This window comes from Ovis canadensis, chromosome 15, assembly GCF_042477335.2.
Source record: "Ovis canadensis isolate MfBH-ARS-UI-01 breed Bighorn chromosome 15, ARS-UI_OviCan_v2, whole genome shotgun sequence".
NCBI classification, from domain to species: domain Eukaryota; kingdom Metazoa; phylum Chordata; class Mammalia; order Artiodactyla; family Bovidae; genus Ovis; species Ovis canadensis.
The window spans coordinates 8,438,056-8,461,200 of record NC_091259.1 but is presented as its reverse complement, the minus strand read 5'-3'; the positions used below and the strand labels follow the sequence as shown (position 1 = coordinate 8,461,200).

The window sequence follows — 23,145 nt, the reverse complement described above, 5'->3', positions numbered from 1 at the left end:
TATACTATCATGTAAGAAATGAATCGCTAGTCTAGGTTCGATACAGGATACAGCATGCTTGGGGCTGGTACACTGGGATGACCCAGAGAGATGATATGGGTAGGGTGGTGGGAGGGGGGTTCAGGGTTGGGAACTCATGTACACCTGTGGTGGATTCATGTCAATATATGGCAAAACCAATACAGTATTGTAAAGTGAAAAAAAACATAAAAAAATAAATTTAAAAATAAAACAGTCTCTGAAACATAAATACATTATTTTATTTGATAATCTCATAATCTGGACAGAGACCAAAGGGAGACACTTATATTTTGATAAATTGCCAAAGAGATTAAAGTAAATTAAATTGTTGATAGCTCAAAGGTCTTCATCCTGAGGCTACAATTTGTTTATACATACAAAACAACTGAACTACTGACACATTTTAAATATAATTGTGTGTGCATATAGGTAATTCAATTATTCAAAGATTTTAAAATAATAGTTCAAATTAATAAGGCTGTAACTGTCTTAAATACTCAAATATTTGTTAAAATCACCTCCAAAACTCAGTCTCATGTCATCTCTGTGACCTCAAAAGCCCAGTTACCTGATTGTCCCAGTAAATAGAAGGCAGATATTGTGGAAGTAAATTTTTTAGATCCATGTCAGGGTAACAAAAGATCTGGCTCCATCCAGGATGTAGTTATGAGAACTTTCCTCTAAAAAAGGAGCTTGGAGTCATGACACATTAGAGTTACAACTTAGCAAATCCAAGCACAGAGGCAAATAAGTCAGGACCACACTGGGAGCAAAACATCCAATCACTTAATAGAGAGTTATTTTGATAGGACCAGAATTTCTAATGATTTTAAAGAAAGATTTTAAACACATGATCTAAGTGTCCAGAGATTTGCATAAGAAACCACTTGCATGAGGCAAAGTAATTCAGACTTCATCCAAATAGGAAAGGTTGCCAAATAAGGCAGCCAGCTAAGCTGTTCATAGAATTGTTCATGGAACTGTGCCTACCATTTAGCTATACTTGAGTTTAATTTGAAAACAGTTTGTAATACACACCTTAGCAGACACGTCATTATTGAGATGTTCTCCTTTGGTTAACAGAACCTGGGCTGAAAGAGGGCAAATAGTCATTTTCAAGTCCAAACTTGCATCATTTCAACTGCACCCCTTTGAAGCTGTGCCTCTGCTGACTGAGGCACTGATCACCATACTAGTCAATTCCCATCTACCCCTGCAATGATCTGCTTTTCCCAGGGGCAGAGGTTCACTGGAGCCAGGCCAAGCTGATACTCCACAAACACAAAGCCATATCACAATATTAACCATTCAGTAATTTTTGAACAACTAAACTCTGTTCTTCAATAGAAGAATGCCCACACAATAATTTGCCTGCCTGATAATACAGATGAAGAAAAGTCAATAGGACTTACTTTTGGCCACCTAGGTAGTATTAAGACTGAAATCTTGTATCATCTAACCTGATGTTCTCTACATCTTGCAAGACTGTTGTTAAAATAATATCACATCTAACTTCAGGAGAGTTGTCATTATAATGGATTCTAAAATGTTTCTAAGCCAGAAAAAATAAGGACTAAACTTTCACTTCGTAACAGGATTCTCAGTTGACATCCTTTGAATTTAGAAATATTTGGGGTTATCAGTTCAGTTCAGTCGCTCAGTCGTGTCCGACTCTTTGCAACCCCACGAATCCCAGCACACCAGGCCTCCCTGTCCATCACCAACTCCTGGAGTTCATTCAGACTTATGTACATCGAGTCCGTGATGCCATCTAGCCATCTCATCTTCGGTTGTCCCCTTCTCCTCCTGCCCCCAATACCTCCCAACATCAAAGTCTTTTCCAGTGAGTCAACTCTTCGCATGAGGTGGCCAAAGTACTGGAGTTTCAGCTTTAGCATCATTCCTTCCAAAGAAATCCCAGGGCTGATCTCCTTCAGAATGGACTGGTGGTTTCTCCTTGCAGTCCAAGACACTCTCAAGAGTCTTCTCCAACACCACAGTTCCAAAGCATCAATTCTTCAGCGCTCAGCCTTCTTCACAGTCCAACTCTCACATTCATACATGACTACTGGAAAAACGATAGCCTTGACTAGACGGACCTTAGTTGGCAAAGTAATGTCTCTGCTTTTGAATATGCTATCTAGGTTGATCATAACTTTTCTTCTAAGCAGTAAGCGTCTTTTAATTTCCTGGCTGCAATCACCATCTGCAGTGATTTTGGAGTCCCCCCAAATAAAGTCTGACACTGTTTCCACTGTTTCCCCACCTATTTCCTATGAAGTGATGGGACTGGATGCCATGATCTTTGTTTTCTCAATGTTGAGCTTTAAGCCAACTTTTTCACTCTCCTCTTTCACTTTCATCAAGAGGCTTTTGAGTTCCTCTTCACTTTCTGCCATAAGGGTGGTGTCATCTGCATGTCTGAGGTTATTGATATTTCTCCTGGCAATCTTGATTCCAGCTTGTGTTTCTTCCAGTCCAGCGTTTCTCATGATGTACTCTGCATATAAGTTAAATGAGCAGGGTGACTGTATACAGCCTTGACGTACTCCTTTTCCTATTTGGAACCAGTCTGTTGTTTTATGTCCAGTTCTAACTGTTGCTTCCTGACCTGCATACAGATTTCTCAAGAGGCAGGTCAGGTGGTCTGGTATTCTTATCTCTCTCAGAATTTTCCACAGTTTATTGTGATCCACACAGTCAAAGGCTTTGGCATAGTCAATAAAGCAGAAATAGATGTTTTTCTGGAACTCTCTTGCTTTTTCCAAGTTTTGTGGTTATAGCCTCCCTTATTTTCAACCTTCGATAGTTAAAAATAGCAATATCTTATATAGTTCACAGAATACAACTGGTTCGTTAATATATTTGACAACATACTCTGAGAAGCTTGCTGAAAAGGAAGAGCCTCTCAGTTTTACTGAATATGATCCACACAGGTGATGGGCCAACCTCTGTGCTTGGAAGACGTTTCTTAGTTGCACCATGAGTAGTTATCTTGACTAACCATTCAGATATAAGCTATGGCTGTATTCGTTAATCTTCTTTCTTTTATCAATCAGTTCAATTCAGTTCAGTTCAGTCGCTCAGTTGTGTCTGACTCTTTGCGACCCCATGAATTGCAGCACATCAGGCTTCACTGTCCATCACCAACCCCCAGAGTTCACTCAAACTCATGTCCATCTAGTTGGTGGTGCCATCCAGTCATTTCATCTTCTGTCGTCCCCTTCTCCTCCTGCCCCCAATCCCTCCCAGCATCAGTCTTTTCCAATGAGTCAACTCTTCACATGAGGTGGGCAAAGTACTGGAGAATAGTGTTCTCTAAAGGCACATTTTAACATTGTTTCCTTAATCACTCCCCTTAAAATATTATAAACACACATATACTGCTCACATATATGTTTTATGTATATCTGTTCTTTATATATAAAAACTTTGACAATTTCATCCTCCAAGAAAACATTACTACATGCTTTGAAGAGATATTTTCTTCATTTCAAGTGTATGTATTAGAGAAACCTACTTATTTTTTAAAAGAGTGAGAAGAATAATGTGATTATTTAAACTTGGCCCTAACTACAATTCTAGCTGGATTTAAAAACTACACAAATCTCTATCCAATTCTTCCGTTCTGCAACACCCTCTTATGAAATGATTTTCATCAGACCCATTGCTAACAAAATTATATTTTTCATTTATTTATTTGTTTATTATGCATCTACTCCCTACTGGAAATTAACTTTCACACAAACACAACTCTTATTTGTAAAAGTTGTATACCCAGTTCCTATAACTCTCTCACATATTGTAGGCACTAGACAGTATTATTTGGCCAAATTAAATATGTCAAAATTTCCTAAGCTGAATTTCCCATGGAGGCATTTTTCCAGTAGTATTTGTTAACACTATGTGATAACAATGTGAAAAGCCCTGAGGAAACGGTACCTATGTAATTGCTCAAGGTGCTACCTTCATGCTCAAACAAAGTATCAGCCTCCTCAATGACTGAGCCGCTTATTTTTTGTCCAAATATCTCTTTCATCTGAGTGTCACTCTTTTTTGAAATTCAACTATTTGATTTTTATTTCTTGAGTCCATTGTACTTCACTTTTCAAGATGTGCATAAAGGGTAACATATCTGCACAAATGAGATCATTAGTTGTTTTTTCTCTGATACAAGAGGAATCAAAAAGATGCAGGTAGCCTGGGAAGTGAAGATCAATGCAGAAATGAGAGGAAGAAAATGCCCCATCCCTTTCCCCACCCCAAAATAAAGGCTGAATACTTCAATGACAATCTTCACAACTTGATCAGATCTGTGTTTTTATATGTTCACATCAAGTTAGGAAGAAATCTTGTGAAGTGGAAAGAGTAGAGGAAGCAGAGTTTCAAAGGTTTGATATTGTTTAATTTCATTGTCACATTTTCTTTTTTATAAAATGAAGTATCAACCACTCTAATAATACATGTTGCTTCATTAAGAGAGTGAAAGCAGTGATTTATGTCTGAGAGTGTTTGGCCTATGTTCTCCTCTAGGAGTTTTATAGTTTCTGATCTTACATTTAGATCTTTAATCCAAACACTCTCAGACATAAATCACAGCAGGATCCTCTATGATCCACCTCCCAGAATTCTGGAAATAAAAGCAAAAATAAACAAATGGGATCTAATTTAAATTAAAAGCTTCTGCACAACAAAGGAAAATATAAGCAAGGTGAAAAGACAGCCTTCTGAATGGGAGAAAATAATAGCAAATGAAGCAACTGACAAACAACTAATCTCAAAAATATACAAGCAACTTATGCAGCTCAACTCCAGAAAAATAAACGACCCAATCAAAAAATGGGCCAAAGAACTAAATAGACATTTCTCCAAAGAAGACATACGGATGGCTAACAAACACATGAAAAGATGCTCAACATCACTCATTATTAGAGAAATGCAAATCAAAACCACAATGAGGTACCACTTCACACCAGTCAGAATGGCTGCGATCCAAAAATCTGCAAGCAATAAATGCTGGAGAGGGTGTGGAGAAAAGGGAACCCTCCTACACTGTTGGTGGGAATGCAAACTAGTACAGCCACTATGGAGAACGGTGTGGAGATTCCTTAAAAAATTGCAAATAGAACTACCTTATGACCCAGCAATCCCACTTCTGGGCATACACACCGAGGAAACCAGAATTGAAAGAGACACATGTACCCCAATGTTCATCGCAGCACAGGTGGGGAAGAATGGACAATAGTTTCTGTGAGGTAAGCCTAGGGAGATAAACCTGGAACCACAGCTGGACCCATTCCGAGTATCTGAAATCACTTTAGCTCTCACCTTTGAAGCAAACATGGTATTTTTCTAAAAATTACTGTATTCATTTTCTAGGGCTGCTATAACAAAGTACCACAAACTGGGAGTCTTCAACAACAAGTATTTATTGTTTCACAGCTCAGGAGGCTGGAAGTCTGAGATCAAGGTGTTGGTAAGGTGGGTTCCCTCTAAGGGGCAGGAGGGAGAATCTGGCCCACGCCCCTCCCCTAGCATTTCAGGGTTTACCAGCAATGTTCTTTATTCTTTATAGATACATCACCCTGATTTCTGTCATTGTGTTCAGATGACTTACTTTCTCTGTCCATGTCTGTGTCCAAATTTCCCTTTTTCATAAAGACATCAGTCAGATTATAGCTCACTTTAATGATCCTATTTTTAACTTGATTACCTCCGTAAAGACCTGATCTCCATATAAAGTCACATTCTGAGGTACTGAGGGTTAGCATTTCAATATATCATTTTATATATAAAATATATATGCACCCACACACTGGCATGCACACGATGTTTCATAAGACAAGTGCCTTTTAAAAATGATGTTACAGTCATCAAGACAGTATGGTACTGGCACAAAGACAGACATATAGATCAATGGAACAAAATAGAAAGCCCAGAGATAAATCCACACACATACGGACACCTTATCTTTGACAAAGGAGGCAAGAATATACAATGGAGTAAAGACAATCTCTTTAACAAGTGGTGCTGGGAAAACTGGTCAACCACTTGTAAAAGAATGAAACTAGATCACTTTCTAACACCGCACACAAAAATAAACTCAAAATGGATTAAAGATCTAAATGTAAGATCAGAAACTATAAAACTCCTAGAGGAGAACATAGGCAAAACACTCTCAGACATATATCACAGCAGGATCCTCTATGATCCACCTCCCAGAATGCTGGAAATAAAAGCAAAAATAAACAAATGGGATCTAATTAAAATTAAAAGCTTCTGCACAACAAAGGAAAATATAAGCAAGGTGAAAAGACAGCCTTCTGAATGGGAGAAAATAATAGCAAATGAAGCAACTGACAAACAACTAATCTCAAAAATATACAAGCAACTTCTGCAGCTCAACTCCAGAAAAATAAACGACCCAATCAAAAAATGGGCCAAAGAACTAAATAGACATTTCTCCAAAGAAGACATACGGATGGCTAACAAACACATGAAAAGATGCTCAACATCACTCATTATTAGAGAAATGCAAATCAAAACCACAATGAGGTACCACTTCACACCAGTCAGAATGGCTGCGATCCAAAAATCTGCAAGCAATAAATGCTGGAGAGGGTGTGGAGAAAAGGGAAGCCTCCTACACTGTTGGTGGGAATGCAAACTAGTACAGCCACTATGGAGAACAGTGTGGAGATTCCTTAAAAAATTGCAAATAGAACTACCTTATGACCCAGCAATCCCACTTCTGGGCATACACACCGAGGAAACCAGAATTGAAAGAGACACATGTACCCCAATGTTCATCGCAGCACTGTTTATAATAGCCAGGACATGGAAACAACCTAGATGTCCATCAGCAGATGAATGGATAGGAAAGCTGTGGTACATATACACAATGGAGTATTACTCAGCCGTTAAAAAGAATTCATTTGAATCAGTTCTGATGAGATGGATGAAACTGGAGCCGATTATACAGAGTGAAGTAAGCCAGAAAGAAAAACACCAATACAGTATACTAACACATATATATGGAATTTAGGAAGATGGCAATGACGACCCTGTATGCAAGACAGGGAAAGAGACACAGATGTGTATAACGGACTTTTGGACTCAGAGGGAGAGGGAGAGGGTGGGATGATTTGGCAGAATGGCATTCTAAAATGTATACTATCATGTAAGAATTGAGTCGCCAGTCTATGTCTGACGCAGGGTGCAGCATGCTTGGGGCTGGTGCATGGGGATGACCCAGAGAGACGTTGTGGGGAGGGAGGTGGGAGGGGGGTTCATGTTTGGGAACGCATGTAAGAATTAAAGATTTTAAAATTTAAAAAATAAAAAGCTAATATAAAAAAAAGAGAGTTAAAGCATATAAAAGTGAAAGTGAAGTCGCTCAGTCGTGTCCAGCTCTTTGAGACCCCATGGACTCTAGCCTACCAAGATTCTCCACTGGATTTTCCAGGCAAGAGTACTGGAGTGGGTTTTCATTTCCTTCTCCAGGGGATCTTCCCAACCCAGGGATCAAACCCAGGTCTCCTGCAATGTAGGCAGATGCTTTACTCTCTGAGCCAGCAGGGAAGTCCCTATCAAAATGTATGCCTCATAGCTGGCCTTCAACAATGAGCTCACCTTCATTTAATGCCTGATATTTTCACTAAATTAACAGTCCAGATTAAATGAAAATATTCTTAACAACAGATTCAAACATTATTTATCTCTTTGATTTTAGGAGAGACATACGTCTTTATATGTTTCTTAAAGAATCAGACATAATCAAATGGCACTGTCCTCATGAGATTTTTGATGATGAGTGCAAAGAAATATTTTAAATTCCCTAGAATTATTTATAGACCAATAAAATTCCATACACCGAGGTGAGACTGCCTTACATTTCTTTCTTCTTTTCTTACACCTTCCAAGTTTGCTGTTGACACTGAGCCCTTAGTATAGCCCCTTCGGTCTTATTTTCCTCTTAAAATCAATAATTTCATCTTTGAGTAGAAATGCCATCTACTTAATACTTTTTCCATTCTTACCCTTGAATTACTCTCAACTCCTATCTAAGAGTCATAATGCAAAATGAACCCTATATTATTAAGTGTAGATTCTATTGCAGCACTTCTCATTATCAACCTCAAAATTGATCATCTTTAACAGATTAAGTGCTGATGACATTATCTTCCAGGCCTAGATACTGTGGGAAAACCTTCTGTTTCTTATGAATCTGAGGTACCATGCATAAGCTAGTAAACAGTCACCCCACAGAATAGGTGTGGATGCTTTGGCATATCAATATGGTCAAATTATGGTGAAACAGTCACCCCATAGAATAAGTGTGGATGCTCTGGCATAACAATATGGTCAAATTATGGTGAAAAAATGACTAGAGATGACTACTGAGTTTGAGAGAATATTTCTGAAAAAGCACAATTTGGAGTGTTATAGTCAGAGGAGCTTTGACTTATAAAGTGTTAGGTAATAACTTAGAATGATCTGGTATTCTCCATGTGTCTAGAGGAGCATTACAGGTATCACTGCTTTCCTAAAGTTTGTGCTATGAAAACTTTTGTAAAATCTTGCTTTCATAAAAGGCTATCGTTAGTACAGTAATGTTTTTGTTCATAAGAGCAAAATTTCTCTTCTGATTTCTTTCAGTTAGTGGAAATAATTCCAAGCTTAGGTATTCTTATATTGCCCTACATATGACAAGGCTACAGCAAATTTGATTATCTTCTTCAAGGAGAAAGTGAATCATTAACATTATAGATACATTTCTTATCTATAGACATAAATGTATCAGGAGTTGGTGATGGGCTGACGTGCTGCAGTCCATGGGGTCGCAAAGAGTCAGACACCACTGAGTGCATGAAATGAATGAACTAAAGGGTGTCAAAGACAACTGTGTTTTATTTGAAGAAAGTAGAACTGAGATTTGGAAAACCTAGATTCAAATGCTGTAGCTAAAACTCTTAGATGTGTTTTCTTCTTGTTGCTGACATGTGATTAAAGAATGTTTACTCTTCTTTATTCAAAAGACTTCTCAAGTCTTGTTAAGAAGAAAAGAAAATAATTCCTTTATATTCTATAAAAACTGTAAGTGATAGGATATTTACAATGATAAGACCAAATTAAGAATAATTTTCAAATTTCTGGTTTATTTTTTATGCTACAAAAAGAATTAAAGATAAATTGAGAACTGTTCCTTCCTCCTTTAGTGAGTGTTTCTCTTTTTGCTTTTGATAAATTCATAGTGCCAAAAAAAATCAGCAGTGATTCTTTCACTCCATAAATACACCTAAGAATTTCTAGGATCTATTTGCTTTACCACAGGTTATGTAAAAATAAAAGAAGATCTGAAATCAAGGCAGGCCCTAGGGAAAAGCCAATTTCATCCAAGCAATATTTGTATGAAGAATTTAGTAGAGTAGAAACACATACTTTATAATCATCTCACTAGGCATTCATAGGTGTTTTTCCTATTGCACATCCTAAATCTATGCACATGAATGTTAAAGCCTTGGCAGAGTACATTAAAAGTTATAAAAAGCACCTGGCAAAGTACCTATCCATTAAGCATTAAACAAATTTTAGTTTCTGGGCCTTTTTTAATGTCAATGATCTGCAAATTTTATTAATTGTTTTTTTTTCATATTTTACAATAGATATAATCCTCTCTACATAGATAAATCATCATACTATTGGCTTCATGAACAGTCTACTTTATTCTCCTCTTCATCAAATTCATCATGGAATTTTTCACCTCTGTGTTTCTCACTGTATAAATGATAGGATTTAACATGGGAGTGAGGATTGCAAAGAACACAGCCACCCACTTGTCCACAGGATAGGTGGCCACAGGACGCATGTAGGTGAATATACAAGGGACAAAAAAGAGCACCACTACTGTAAAATGGGAGCCACATGTAGAAAGAGCCTTGTGTCGTCCTTCAGAGCCGTAGGATTTCAGGGAGTTCAGGATGACTGTGTACGAGACGAGGAGCATGAAAAAAATGAGCAAACACATGGCCCCACTGTTGGCTGCCACCAGCATACCAAGCTTGTAGGTGTCACTGCAGGCAAACTTTAGCAGTGGAAAGAGGTCACACATGAAGTGATCGAAGATGTTGGGACCACAGAAGGTCAAGTTGACCATGAAAACAATCTGCGCAGTGGCATGCATAATCCCCCCGATCCAGGCTACCACCACCAGGAGCTTGCAGAGCCCCTGTCGCATGATGATTGTGTAGTGCAGAGGCTTGCAGATGGCCACATAGCGGTCATAGGCCATGACGATGAGGAGTATGATTTCTGATCCTCCCAAGAAGTGCTCCAGAAAGAGCTGAGTCAGGCAGCCACCCAAGGAGATGGTTCTCCTAGGGTACAGCAGGTCAGTGATCAATTTAGGGGTGGTAACGGATGTGTAGGAGGCATCTATGAAGGCCAAGTAAGTGAGAAAGAAGTACATGGGAGCAGAAAGTATGGGGCTGAGGGAGATGGTAATGACAATGAGCAAGTTGGCCATAACAGTGAATAGGAAAATAAACAAAAACACAATGAAGAGTATTTTCTGCAAGAGTGGATTCTGTGTGAGTCCCAAGAGAATAAATTCAGTCACATTGTTAGGAGGTATAAGAACATCCATTTAGGAAGTAATACCTTCTTGGGGCCTGAATTACCTACAAAGGAATAAAAACTGGCACCTGTTAATCATGAAAGGTTTGTGGTCTGAATTTCTTAGAACAAAACAGAGCAGTCACTATAGCTGTGGCTCAAGTCCTTGGCAGTTTTGCCCCAGTAATTGTTTCAAATCATTCTTATTTTTTTTCATGATGTGTTCCACCTTTTCAGACACCCAGCACCTGTCACTTGTAAAACATCTGGAGGGAAACACGTGATGTGTAGTTTACTGAGAAAATACTGGGTTCCCTACATGAAACCTAGATTCTCCTCCTGATTTCAGCTGCTTGCAACTCTGCCATGTCATCTCAGTGTTCCTTGATTTCAAGCCCTCCTTTGTGTATGTGAGGTTACAAATTGTAATTCTCAGATGTATCTCCAAAGCTGAGAGGTGTCCCACAGGTGTTAGAGCTCTTCTCTTTTCCGTGAGAATTTACATTTGAATTCTTAGATCTAACTGTGAAAAGAAAGACACATCAATAAATCTATCACAAGCAGGCGGTTTAGGGAAATGGATATAAGTCTTTGGTAACACACTGTCCGTTTTACCTACCGGAGCACATATGCTATTCAAGTGTATTTACTAACTGTGCCTATCACAGTGCCTGGCAGGATTTCTACAGTCTCTGAAACCTGTTAGATGATGAGTAAATGCTTTCCGAGTTGTCGTTCATGGGTAAGAGTATGCCTTCTTCCACAGATTATAAATCCAGAAGAATTCAAGTGTTCTTGTCCTCCAGCTCTGCTTATCATTACTTTTTATGAAAAACAAAAATAAACATTTGAAAGGAAGCTGCATTCCACTTTAATAATTTCTGACACACTTTATGGGGTAAGTATGAAAATATTAATTGCCTCTAGGAAAGATTATATTACTGGGTAATTTTACTTTCAGGATAATTACAATATTTATTAATTAATATTTTTAATTCTTCAAAATCCTGTTCCACATGCAATTTAACATAGTTACATTCAGTAAATGTACAGCTTCAGTAGACATATAAAAAACTGTGACATAGGTGTGCAGTAAAATAAAATTTATCAATCAAAGAAAATCATTATTTTCAAAGTTTTAAAAATAGAGATTTGATGTGAAAAATATAAAGACTCTGCTGGATGAGATAAAGTAACTATGCATATATACCCAAAAACATATATAATCTGTTTGTATAAGTAATTATTAATATTACAAGTTCATCCATTCAACAAGTATTTACTGGATATGACTATATATAGTAATGTGTATGTGTTTACATAGAGTCATAAAAAATGTGCCTATTAAATTTCTTTGTAATCCTTTCCCTGAAATTTCATCACCAAATAGCAGCAAGGCATCCATCCTTGATATGAGTCACCCTCCCACTCCATTATGTTTCTGCTACAGAAATTCCCCTGCCTTCTTTTCCCATCTTCCCATAGCATCCATCATCAATCATTCTTGGTTACAAGATACTGTATTACTAATATGATGAGGACAGGTGAGACATACATTTTCCAAAGAAAAGAGAAAACATAAACATAATTAAAAAAAAAAACTATTCTTTTTTCCAAGATGAAAATTCTATACATATGTGAAAACAAAGTACAGCAGCTTCACTGAATTTCCTTATTCTGAGGTGGAGTTTCTCAGCAGATCATAAAAAGTATAGTGAATAGAAAAAGTAAGAATTAGATATAACTAATAAAATTTATTCAGACATAACTGAAAAAAATAGAAATTATTCTGTCTTTTTTCTTTGACTCCAAAATACTCTCTCTAGAAATAACTTAATGGAAAAAATTTTTAAAAACAGAAAAATTAAATGTTCAAATATGTTCAACACAGTTATTAAAAGCTGTGGAAAATTTAGAAACCACACAGAATGCTGAACATTGGGGAAAGGGATAACTAAAATATATTACATATTTTTGAATAATGTATCATTTTAACAGAGGTGATAAATAAATATCAGTAAGAAGAAGTCTGATATATTTTTACTTCTAAATTGATAGCACTGTACTTAAACCTATTTTTCTTGATGATTGACATGCTTAAAAGAGATTTAAATCTTAGACTGGTGGGTGTGAGAGGTGATTATATGATTTGTATAATCCATTTAAACCTGATATTCTATGACTGTATAATGTCCTGTCCGGGGGGCGAGCTGGGGAATCTCACCCATGAACTTGTCTGACATAGGTCTACAGCCAGGGCCCCAGGCAGCTGTTAGTGCACCAAAAAAGAAGTAAATTTCAATATTAAAAGCATCAACTAATTCAGATACAGTAAGTGTTTTTTTGATATATAAACAGTACCTGTGGAGAAGGGCTTTCTCTTGAGCCTCAAAAGTGTTACCATATATCCTGTTTGGGAGCAAAGTCTATGAAGTTACTTACCTGTGACTAATTAAACCCAAGGGATATTTCATCATCATTACCAGGTCTTGCCAACAAGCCGATTATCTCAAGTAAGGTAACTGAACATCAGAGATGAACTTTTACAGAGTACATCTTTGTAAACTTCATCCTGATGTCTACATGAAAACAAAACATGATGAGAGGAAAAAAAAAATTTGACCACATATGAACTTAGATATTTGATAGTAAATGAGCTTAAATATGGAGTCTGAATATTAAATATTAAATATGTAAACAGGTGGGTATCTATTTTTTTATTTTTTATTATGATATTTTATTTTTTAATAGATCTACCATTCATGTCCATGAAAATAATTTTTCAAAAAGGAGTTTCTTGGATCTATACCAGGAAAGCCTGTTCCCAGAATACAAATGCAAAGATAGAATAGTTCAAAATCCTGAAAACACAGCAACACAGATTCTCAAACTTGAAAGGTAAAACAGAATGAAAACAGAAGAGATTATATATGGATCATATCACTGTTGATCAGAAACTAGTTGAGGTGTGCTTTGACCTTTGATAGACTCAGGGACTAATTTCACATAAACCAGGTACCTGTCAAAGTGTTCTCTTGGCAGCTTTATGTACTTGGGTAGCAGCTTTATGTATTTGGGTAGGTGCAAGAACATGTTCTCAAAACAACAAAGCACTCAAGTAGAGTTTGTATGTCTTATTGTTGTTCAGTCAATAAGTCATGTCTCAACTGTTTGCGACCCCATGAACTGCAGGACACCAGGCTTCCCTATCTTTCAATATCTCCCAGAGGTTTCTCTAACTCATGTCCATTGCTTCAGTGATACCATCCAATCATTTCATCCTGTCGCCCAGAGGCAACATGTATTAATCCAATCCTAAAACACTTTTATACCAGGAAGGTATTTCTTATGTTATTTATCAGAAATAGAAAAGTTTGGGGGAATGAGATAATTTTACTTCTAATAGAAGTACAAGCAAATATAAAAATACTTATAGCAAGTTATTGGCATGGGAAGAATCACAGAACTTGGAAACAGCTTCCAAATCACCTAAGTAAATTACTTTTAGAAATGTAAAGGTTATGGAATAAAATAATGGTATGTTGCAAAGTCGCTTCAGTCATGTCCGACTCTGTGGAACCCCATAGACGGCAGCCTACCAGGCTCCCCCGTCCCTGGGATTCTCAAGGCAAGAACACTAGAGTGGGTTACCATTTCCTTCTCCAATGCATGAAAGTGAACAGTGAAAGTGAAGTCGCTCAGTCGTGTCCGACTCTTCGCGACCCCATGGACTGCAGCCTACCAGGCTCCCCCATCCATGGTATTCTCCAGGCAAGAGTACTGGAGTGGGTCCCCATTGCCTTCTCCTAAATGACTGTATAGTAAAAATTAAAACTCACATCTCCTAATCCTGAAGCTAGTGTCCTAGATTTCTTTCTGATTAAAAGATTTAAAATACTTTTTTATTTCTCACACTGAAAAATAAAGGAAACTTAATTTAACGTGTGTCAGGTATGTGGAGGCGTTAATATTGCTAAGTACATGTGATGAATCCAAGTAGAATTGAGAAAGGATGAAGGCATATTTTAGGACTTAGTATCTGTGCTGTAAATTGAGTTCTAACAGGAAACATGTAATTCTAGAGCCTTAAATAGGATGCTTATAAAATAGTATCTGATTTCCAAGTCTGATATAGAGCAATTGCCAAAAGCAAGACAACTTCTAATTAGTCTTTTAAGTCAAGAACATACAGCTTACAGAGAATCAGATTATCATTCATTATATAAATCAGAATAATCTGTTTCCAGAATGTTAAACCCTCATTGTGCTAAAAAAAAAAACAACCATGTACCTAGACATTTTAATTTAATGCAGGTGGACTCTGAGGCCTTATGTGATGTGAATGACTTAAATATGTATTTCAATTATTGGAGGAGGTCAAGTGATCCAGATATATAGAGACTGGGGCTGAACAATTTAATTTTTCAGTTCAAAATTTGATCAGAATATACAAAATCAACCATATGGCACAATCAGAGTATATGCTAAAAAAATTCATTTTTCACAGATTTGAAAATGCAACTATGATCCTGTCTTTGAAATTTTAAATTTATTTTTTTATCAGATTCCACTATAAAATCTTAACACAGTATGATTTCATCTATAAGAGATTGAAGCTATGCAATTCTCTTGGTGTTTAAGATCCATAAACTATTCCACTAGGATAAGGATTAGATCATATAGCGGTTTCAGGAATAAGTAGTTTAAGTAACCCAAAGAAAATTATTTTTTAGTTGTAATTACTGATACTGAAAATATTCATTGATTATCAAAAAAAAAAAAAAAAGAATATCATGTCCTACACAACCTCTTCCAACTAAAGTCACATTTTTACTCCAAAGTTTCCTCATGGCATTTTTAACTTCTGCATTTCTCAGGGTGTAGATTAAAGGGTTCAACATGGGAGTTATGAAAGTTAAAACCACAGTCATGGATTTATCAATGCTGCTGCCGCCGCTGCTGCTGCTGCTAAGTCATGTCAGTCGTGTCCGACTCTGTGCGACCCTATAGACAGCCACTCATGAGGGTCCCCCATCCCTGGGATTCTCCAGGCAAGAACACTGGAGTGGGTTGCCATTTCCTTCTCCAGTGCATAAAAGTGAAAAGTAAAAGGGAAGACACTCAGTTGTATCCGACTCTTAGCGACCTCATGGACTGCAGCCTACCAGACTCCTCCATCCATGGGATTTTCCAGGCAAGAGTACTGGAGTGGGTTGCCATTGCCTTCTCCGATTTATCAATGGGTAGGGTTGAATTAGGCCTGGCATATAGGACGATACAGGGAACAAAGAATAAAATGGCCACCATCATTCGGGAGGCACAGGTATAGAAGGCTTTGTGATTCTCTTCCAAACCATGAGTCTTCAGGGATTGTATTATGACACCATAGGACACTAAGAGGATGAAGAAGACAACAGTGCAAATTGCTCCTCCATTAGCTGTCATAAAGAATCCAGTGAGGTGGGTATCAAAGCAAGTTAGTTTCAGTAAAGGGTATATGTCACAGACAATGTTGTCAATCACATTGGGGCCACAGAAAGGGAGATGAGAAATATACAGCAATTGAAACAGTGAGTGCAGAAAGCCTCCAGTCCAGGCCACCAGCAACATGAGGACACACACCGCCTGATTCATAATGATCAAATAATGAAGAGGTTTGGAGATGGCTACATAGGCCATCACCACCAGAAGAATGCCTTCAGCACCAGCAAATAAATGATCTATAAAGACCTGAGTCATACAAGACTGGAAGGAAATAGTCTTTTCCTCATGAAGCAAAGTCAGTGATCATTTTGAGAGTAACAGTAGTAGAATAGACAGGATCTATAAATGATAAAGAAGCCAGGAAAAAATACATGGGGGAACCAAGTGACCTGCTGGCTGCAATGGTCACCATGATAAGCACATTGCCCAATACTGTTGCAATGTAGATAAGTAAGAATAGGACAAATAGAACTTTTTGCATCTCAGGATTTTGTGTGAGCCCCAGGAGGACAAGCTCTGTCACATTGTTCCTATTTTCCATGTGTGCTTCTGAAGCTGTGAATCGAGTGTCAGAGGCTACAAACAAATGGCCAGTAATAACTTCAGAGGATTGCAAGCTTTGTGTCAAATACGTGGTGCCTTACTCAACAGTGTTGGCTCCATGAGATCTCACACATAGAAATTATAGAATATCAGAATTGGACACTTTTCCCACAGCACTTCATTCATTTTATCAAATTCCTTGCTTAAACTATAGTGGTGAGACTTCAGTATTCTAACTGGGAAGTATATATGAGTGGGTGTGAGTTGACGTACCAAATGACAAGAAAGTTGCTTTCTCTAGAATACCTCTCACAAACACCAAATGTTTTAACTTTATATATCATTTCTTTCCTTTCCTTTCTTTTCTTTTCTTTTTTTTTTTTTTGAGAGCAATTTTGGCATTCTGAAATATACCATGAAAACAATCAAATCCCTAATAGCTTTATTTACATATTTACATAAAGTAATACCTAGGCATGGGGCATAAAATTGTAAGCTGATGCTTAAATAGCAGCCTTTCTGAGTTGCTATGAGCTCCAAAATCAGTCAGTCGCCCTCTGCAGGGAAAAAACCAGGGACATCATAAGTGCTCAATAAATGCTGATAAGATTCCACTTATTTACAATGAATTTCAAAACACATAAGAAAGCACCTGAGAACAGATAAATGTATGAACTTCTTCCCATCCAAGAAAATACAATGAAAGCAATGTTTTGTTTGTAAATACACACACACACACACACACACACACAACATGTGTGCTCAGTCACTAGCTCTGTCTGACTCTTTGTGACTCCATTGACTATAGTATGCCAGACTCCTTCCTCTGCCCATGGAATTCCTCAGGCAAAAATATTAGAGTGAAAAAAAAAATTAGAGTGGTTGCCATTTCTTCCTCCAGGGAATCTTCCAGACCCAGGAATCAAACCCATGTCTCCTGTTTCTCTTGAATTGGCAAGTGGATATTTTACCACTCAGCCACCTAGGAAGCTCCCTCAATCCTGCCCCGGCCCTGCCAAAGACACACTAAACAGACATTTATTATAGTCTAGGTTATTGGAGGAAAATAATAGATAATACAAATCTATGTTAATGAGTACTACATAGACACATTTCTTGATTTACATAGCTGTTTAGATTTGATTATTGCTAGCCATAGCTCAATTCAGGATGCCAAAATAAAAATTTTAAGCAGAATCTTGGTATAGTAGAAAGAATTCCATGCCAAAAATCTAGAGCTATTATTTGATTTTGCTCAGGCATCTTAGGAAAACTCATACTTTTCTTGGAAAGATGACGATATTTCCAGATACTATGAGTTTCTGAATTTTTGTCATTGAAGCCTTTATCCTAAATGACATGCTAACACTTTTGCTGGTAGATCATCTTTATATTAACCAGAGTTAATTAGTGTGTATTGAAGGTTGTTTAACTATTATAGTAATCAATAAATTAAACTCATTATTTGGTTCATATTGTAAGTTCCTGGTTTTTTGAGTCTATATGAAAAGCAGGACAATCCTCACTTGAGGAAAATAGATCCATGGCCAGTTTTACATGTAATGCGTTTAACTTCATTTTGGCAAAATTATTTTAAGTGTGCTCCATCTCAGTGTCTAATTTACAGACTGTCATTTGTGAAAGGTGGAAGATTGTTCTCTTCTTTGTGCATTTGGTAATTCAATTTATGCTCAGATATCAGAGGGAAAATAAAAGTGAGAAAGAAGGAAGAAAGAAAATAAGAGACGACTGAGAAAATGTAGATTCAAAACAGCAAAGACTAAATATTAAATAAAATATGCTTTGAAATCAGCCAACAGTTTGGGTTGAGGGTACTGAATGAACAAGGAGTGGAGGATTTCCTGAGCTGTCCAGCTAGAGATGGATTGGAGGGTAACTCAGAATCAGCATCAGGATTTGCCTCTCAGAATCTTTATACTTCTAGGTCAAATAAAGAAAAGAAAAGAAAATTCTGAAGGTATGTGAATTGAAGAAACCAGTTGCCTCAGAGTTCCATCTTCAAGGTTCTGGCTGTTCATTGTATACGTACATAGTTAAATATCTCCACTCACAATGACATAACCACATAATCATTTGTAATGGAAAATAAATACTTGTGGTTCCTGGAAGTTGTCCTGTGTTCAAGAGATAACTTCCAGTAGGAGAGTCTAACCCTTTGACCTTCTGAGCATTTAAAACATTTATATGTTTATAGCTGGTTTTATGCTTTCATCTGTTGAGTTTGTTGGGACAATAAACATGTCTTAATAACTGTTTCTCTGGAATCTGAGTGTGCCTCATATATTTTAAGTGATCAAGAAATAGTTCACTTTTAAAATATTCTTATGAACACATTTATTCCTCTAAATGGTTTAAACCATTAATTTGACAAGACATGATACAAAATCCTATATTTTATCGATATTATATTTTATTAAAATAAATATATCTGCTTCAAACACTTGGGATATTCTTCAAACTTCTTAATATAATCAATTGGAACAAATAAATCTTTAAAGAATCCTCAGAACATGTAAATTCATGTCAACTATCCCACAATGATAAATGAAGTAAGATAAATTAAGTAGGTCTACACAATGACAAATTCAACAACATAAGGAGGAAAAACAAAACATCTACATGGATATGCAAAGTGTAAAATACTGAGAAACATTTTCATTCAGTAATATATTAGAAATTATAGACTGAAATTTCAGTTTCTGAAAATTTTGGTACATATTCTTTTGAAACATGTGATAGCAATTCATGCCTAAATATGTTTCTCTTTAACTGTCTATATAGTAAAATCTGGGGCTTCTCTTGTAGCTCAGTCACTATCTGCCTGCAGGAGGCCTGGATTCGATCCCTGGGTCAGGAAAATCCCATGGAGAAGGGAATGGCAACCCACTGCAGTGTCCTTGCCTGGGAAATCCCATGGACAGAGGAGCCTGGTGTACTGCCATCCACAGGGTCACAAAGAGTTGGGCGCAACTGACAGATTAACACTATCACTGTCACTGGCATAGTAAAACCTGCTTCCCACGTGAGCTATAGTGACCATTAAAATGATGCAGCAAAAATTTTGACGTCCTAAAAAATGCCTATCCAGTTCATTAGGTTAAAAAGAGATAAATTTTAAAGTAATATCACATTTTCCAAATCAATTTCTTTATAACAAAAGTGTTACACCTAAACCCTGAATATGGTTGAATAGACTTTGGAAACAAATACACACACACACAAAATAAAACTATCAGAGATGTCATATTGCCAAACTTATATATAGTTATATAACTTTTCTTTTGTTTTATAAATATAAAATTTATTTTATAAATATTGTGACCCTAAACGTCCACAGTGTACTTTTTGAGAGTGCAGGTTCTAAACTCTTGTTCGGAATTTGAGCCTCAGAATCTGTACTTACAAACTTTGTAACCTGGGTAAATCATTCAACATAATCTCTGTAATTAAACATAATAGAATCTAACACAATAGGGTTTAAAGAGAATAATGTAAATGAAGATCTTCAAAATTGTAAAAAATTGTCTAGCAAATAATAGGCATGAAATAAGCTCAAAATATATTTTATTATTCTTTTGTTTCCCCATTTAACTTTAGTGTCACATCTCATCCAAAGATGCTTTCCTGAGGGATGGAGAGATTGATTGGGTCATTATCATATGCAGTTTTGAAAGATGTCCGGTTTTACTACTCACATGATTGTGTGGACATTCCCTTTTATTTCTTTCTCCATATCTCACTCTCCTCTTTGAAATGTATCAATACATTTAAATTTAATTTGAGGGAACTTCTTTCCATAAATTATGAGGTCAACTGACTGCCTAATGCCATGTGTCTTGTTTCATTTACAATATTCATAAGACCCTAAAAATGAGAAAATATCCAGTTCATTAACCCCCTGAAGATAGATGCTGACATTTTCTCTAAGACTTTAATATACTTTGTATAGAACACAGTTCATGAATTGTATTTCCACAGACACTAAAATTCACTCTCCAGCTAGGTGTAAGTACAAATTGATGAGTCTAACAAGTAAATAAAGTCTCTGAATGTAAGGTTTTTACATTTCAAGTTTTGAGTTCCCTTTTATAATAATAAGCTATTGATTTACATATCAAAATGTTATTTGGGGTTTATACACAAAGGAATAGGAAGCAGAGATTTTAACGTTTATACATCAGTGTTCATAGAAGCATTTTTCACAATAGCCTAAAGGTGGTGACAACTCTAATGGCCATCAATTAACGAATGTGCAAACAAATTATGGTATATACAGACAATGGTATATACAATTGGTGCAGAGGTTAAAGCGTCTGTCTGCAATGTGGGAGACCTGGGTTCAATCCCTGGGTCTGGAAGATCCCCTGGAGAAGGAAATGGCAACCCACTCCAGTATTCTTGCCTGGAGAATCCCATGGATGGAGGAGCTTGGTGGGCTACAGTCCATGGGTCGCAGAGGGTCAGACATGACTGAGCGACTTCACTTCACTTCACTTCACTTCACTTCACTTCATGCTGATACATGCTATCAGATGAATCTTGAAGAAATTAACAGTAACAGATGGAGAAATTAAAGTAACAGATGAATCTTGAAGAAAGTATGCTAAGCACAATATGCCAGACACAGAAACACTTATATTTTATGATCTCCCCTTTATGAGGTACCTAGAATAGTCAAATTCAATGAGGTAGAAAGTATAACAGTACAACAGGGACTGGAGGGATGAGGAGACAGGGAATTACTTTTTTACACATCGAGTTTCAGTTTAAAATAATGAAAAAAATTCTGTTAGATGGAGAGTGTTACTGTATAATTTACCACAACAATGAAAAAAAAAACACAAATTATGAAAAGGAGTTAAATATCTACACAAAACAAGAACATTAAAAATACAGTGTACAAGGTAGCAACTTGTAAAGAACTATAATAATCTTTGGGTTTCCCTCAGAGCACAGAACCTGCAATAAAGGAGACCCTGGTTCAATTCCTGGGTGGGAAGATCTACTGGAGAAGGAATAGGAAACCCACTCCAGTGTTCTTGGGTTTTTTTGTGGCTCAGCTGGTAAAGAATCTGCCTGCAATGTGGGAGACATGGGTTCAATCCCTCGGTTGGAAAGATGCCCTGGAGAAAGGAAAGGATATCAAAATCTTTACTATCATTATCTTCAATATATGAAGATGCAAAATATATAATTGTTTGATTTTCTAAATTATATGAAACATTCAGTTCAATTCAGTTGAGTCGTTCAGTTGTGTCTGACTCTCGGCGACTCCATGAATCCCAGCACGCCAGGCCTCCCTGTCCATCACCAACTCCCGGAGTTCACTCGGACTCACGTCCATCGAGTCAGTGATACCATCCAGCCATCTCATCCTCAGTCGTCCCCTTCTCCTCCTGCCCCCCAATCCCTCCCAGCATCAGAGTCTTTTCCAATGAGTCAACTTTTCGCATGAGGTGGCCAAAGTACTGGAGTTTCAGCTTTAGCATCATTCCCTCCAAAGAAATCCCAGGGCTGATCTCCTTCAGAATGGACTTGTTGGATCTCCTTGCAGTCCAAGGGACTCTGAAGAGTCTTCGACAATACCACAGTTCAAAAGCATCAATTCTTCAGCCCTCAGCCTTCTTCACAGTCCAACTATTACATCCATCCATGACCACTGGAAAACCACAGCCTTGACTAGACGGAACTTACTTGGCAAAGTAATGTCTCTGCTTTTGAATAAACTATCTGGGTTGGTCATAACTTTTCTTCCAAGGAGTAAGTGTCTTTTAATTTCATGGCTGCAGTCACCATCTGCAGTGATTTTGGAGCCCCCAAAAATAAAGTCTGAAACCGTTTCCACTGTTTCCCCATCTATTTCCCATAAAGTGATGGAACCGGATGGCATGATCTTCGTTTGCTGAATGTTGAGCTTTAAGCCAACTTTTTCGCTCTCCTCTTTCACTTTTGTCAAGAGGCTTTTTAGCTCCTCTTCACTTTCTGCCATAAGTTAATGTCATCTGCATATCTGAAGTTATTCATATTTCTCACAGCAATCTTGATTCCAGCTTGTGTTTCTTCCAGACCAGCGTTTCTCATGATGTACTTTGCATACAAGTTAAATAAGCAGGGTGATAATATGCAGCCTTGATGTACTCCTTTTCCTATTTGGAACCAGTCTGTTGTTCCATGTCCAGTTCTAACTGTTGCTTCCTGGCCTGCATACAGATTTCTCAAGAGGCAGGTTAGGTGGTCTGATATTTCCATCTCTTTCAGAATTTTCCACAGTTTCTTGTGATCCACACAGTCAAAGGCTTTGGCATAGTCAATAAAGCAGAAATAGATGTTTTTCTGGGAATCTCTCGCTTTTTGCATGATCCAGCAGATGTTGGCAATTTGATCTCTGGTTCTTCTGTCTATTCTAAAACCACCTTGAACATCAGGAAGTTTCTGGTTCACGTATTGCTGAAGCCTGGCTTG

At 37.2% G+C, this 23,145-nt stretch overlaps 1 protein-coding gene and 1 pseudogene across 1 annotated transcript; both read right to left on the bottom strand.

The window, feature by feature from the left end:
- Nucleotides 1-9,739: 9,739 nt before the first annotated feature.
- Nucleotides 9,740-10,666, bottom strand: LOC138420481 (olfactory receptor 4C3D-like). The gene has a single exon (XM_069553713.1). The coding sequence runs from the start codon at nt 10,664-10,666 to the stop codon at nt 9,740-9,742; it is 927 nt and encodes a 308-aa protein (XP_069409814.1).
- Nucleotides 10,667-12,797: 2,131 nt separating this feature from the next.
- LOC138421045 (olfactory receptor 4A15-like) lies at nt 12,798-16,660 on the bottom strand (annotated as a pseudogene).
- Between the last annotated feature and the right edge of the window lie 6,485 nt (nt 16,661-23,145).

Excerpts from the sequence above, each read along its gene's own strand:
- LOC138420481 (XM_069553713.1), bottom strand. The coding sequence starts at position 10,666 with ATGGATGTTCTTATACCTCCTAACAATGTGACTGAATTTATTCTCTTG.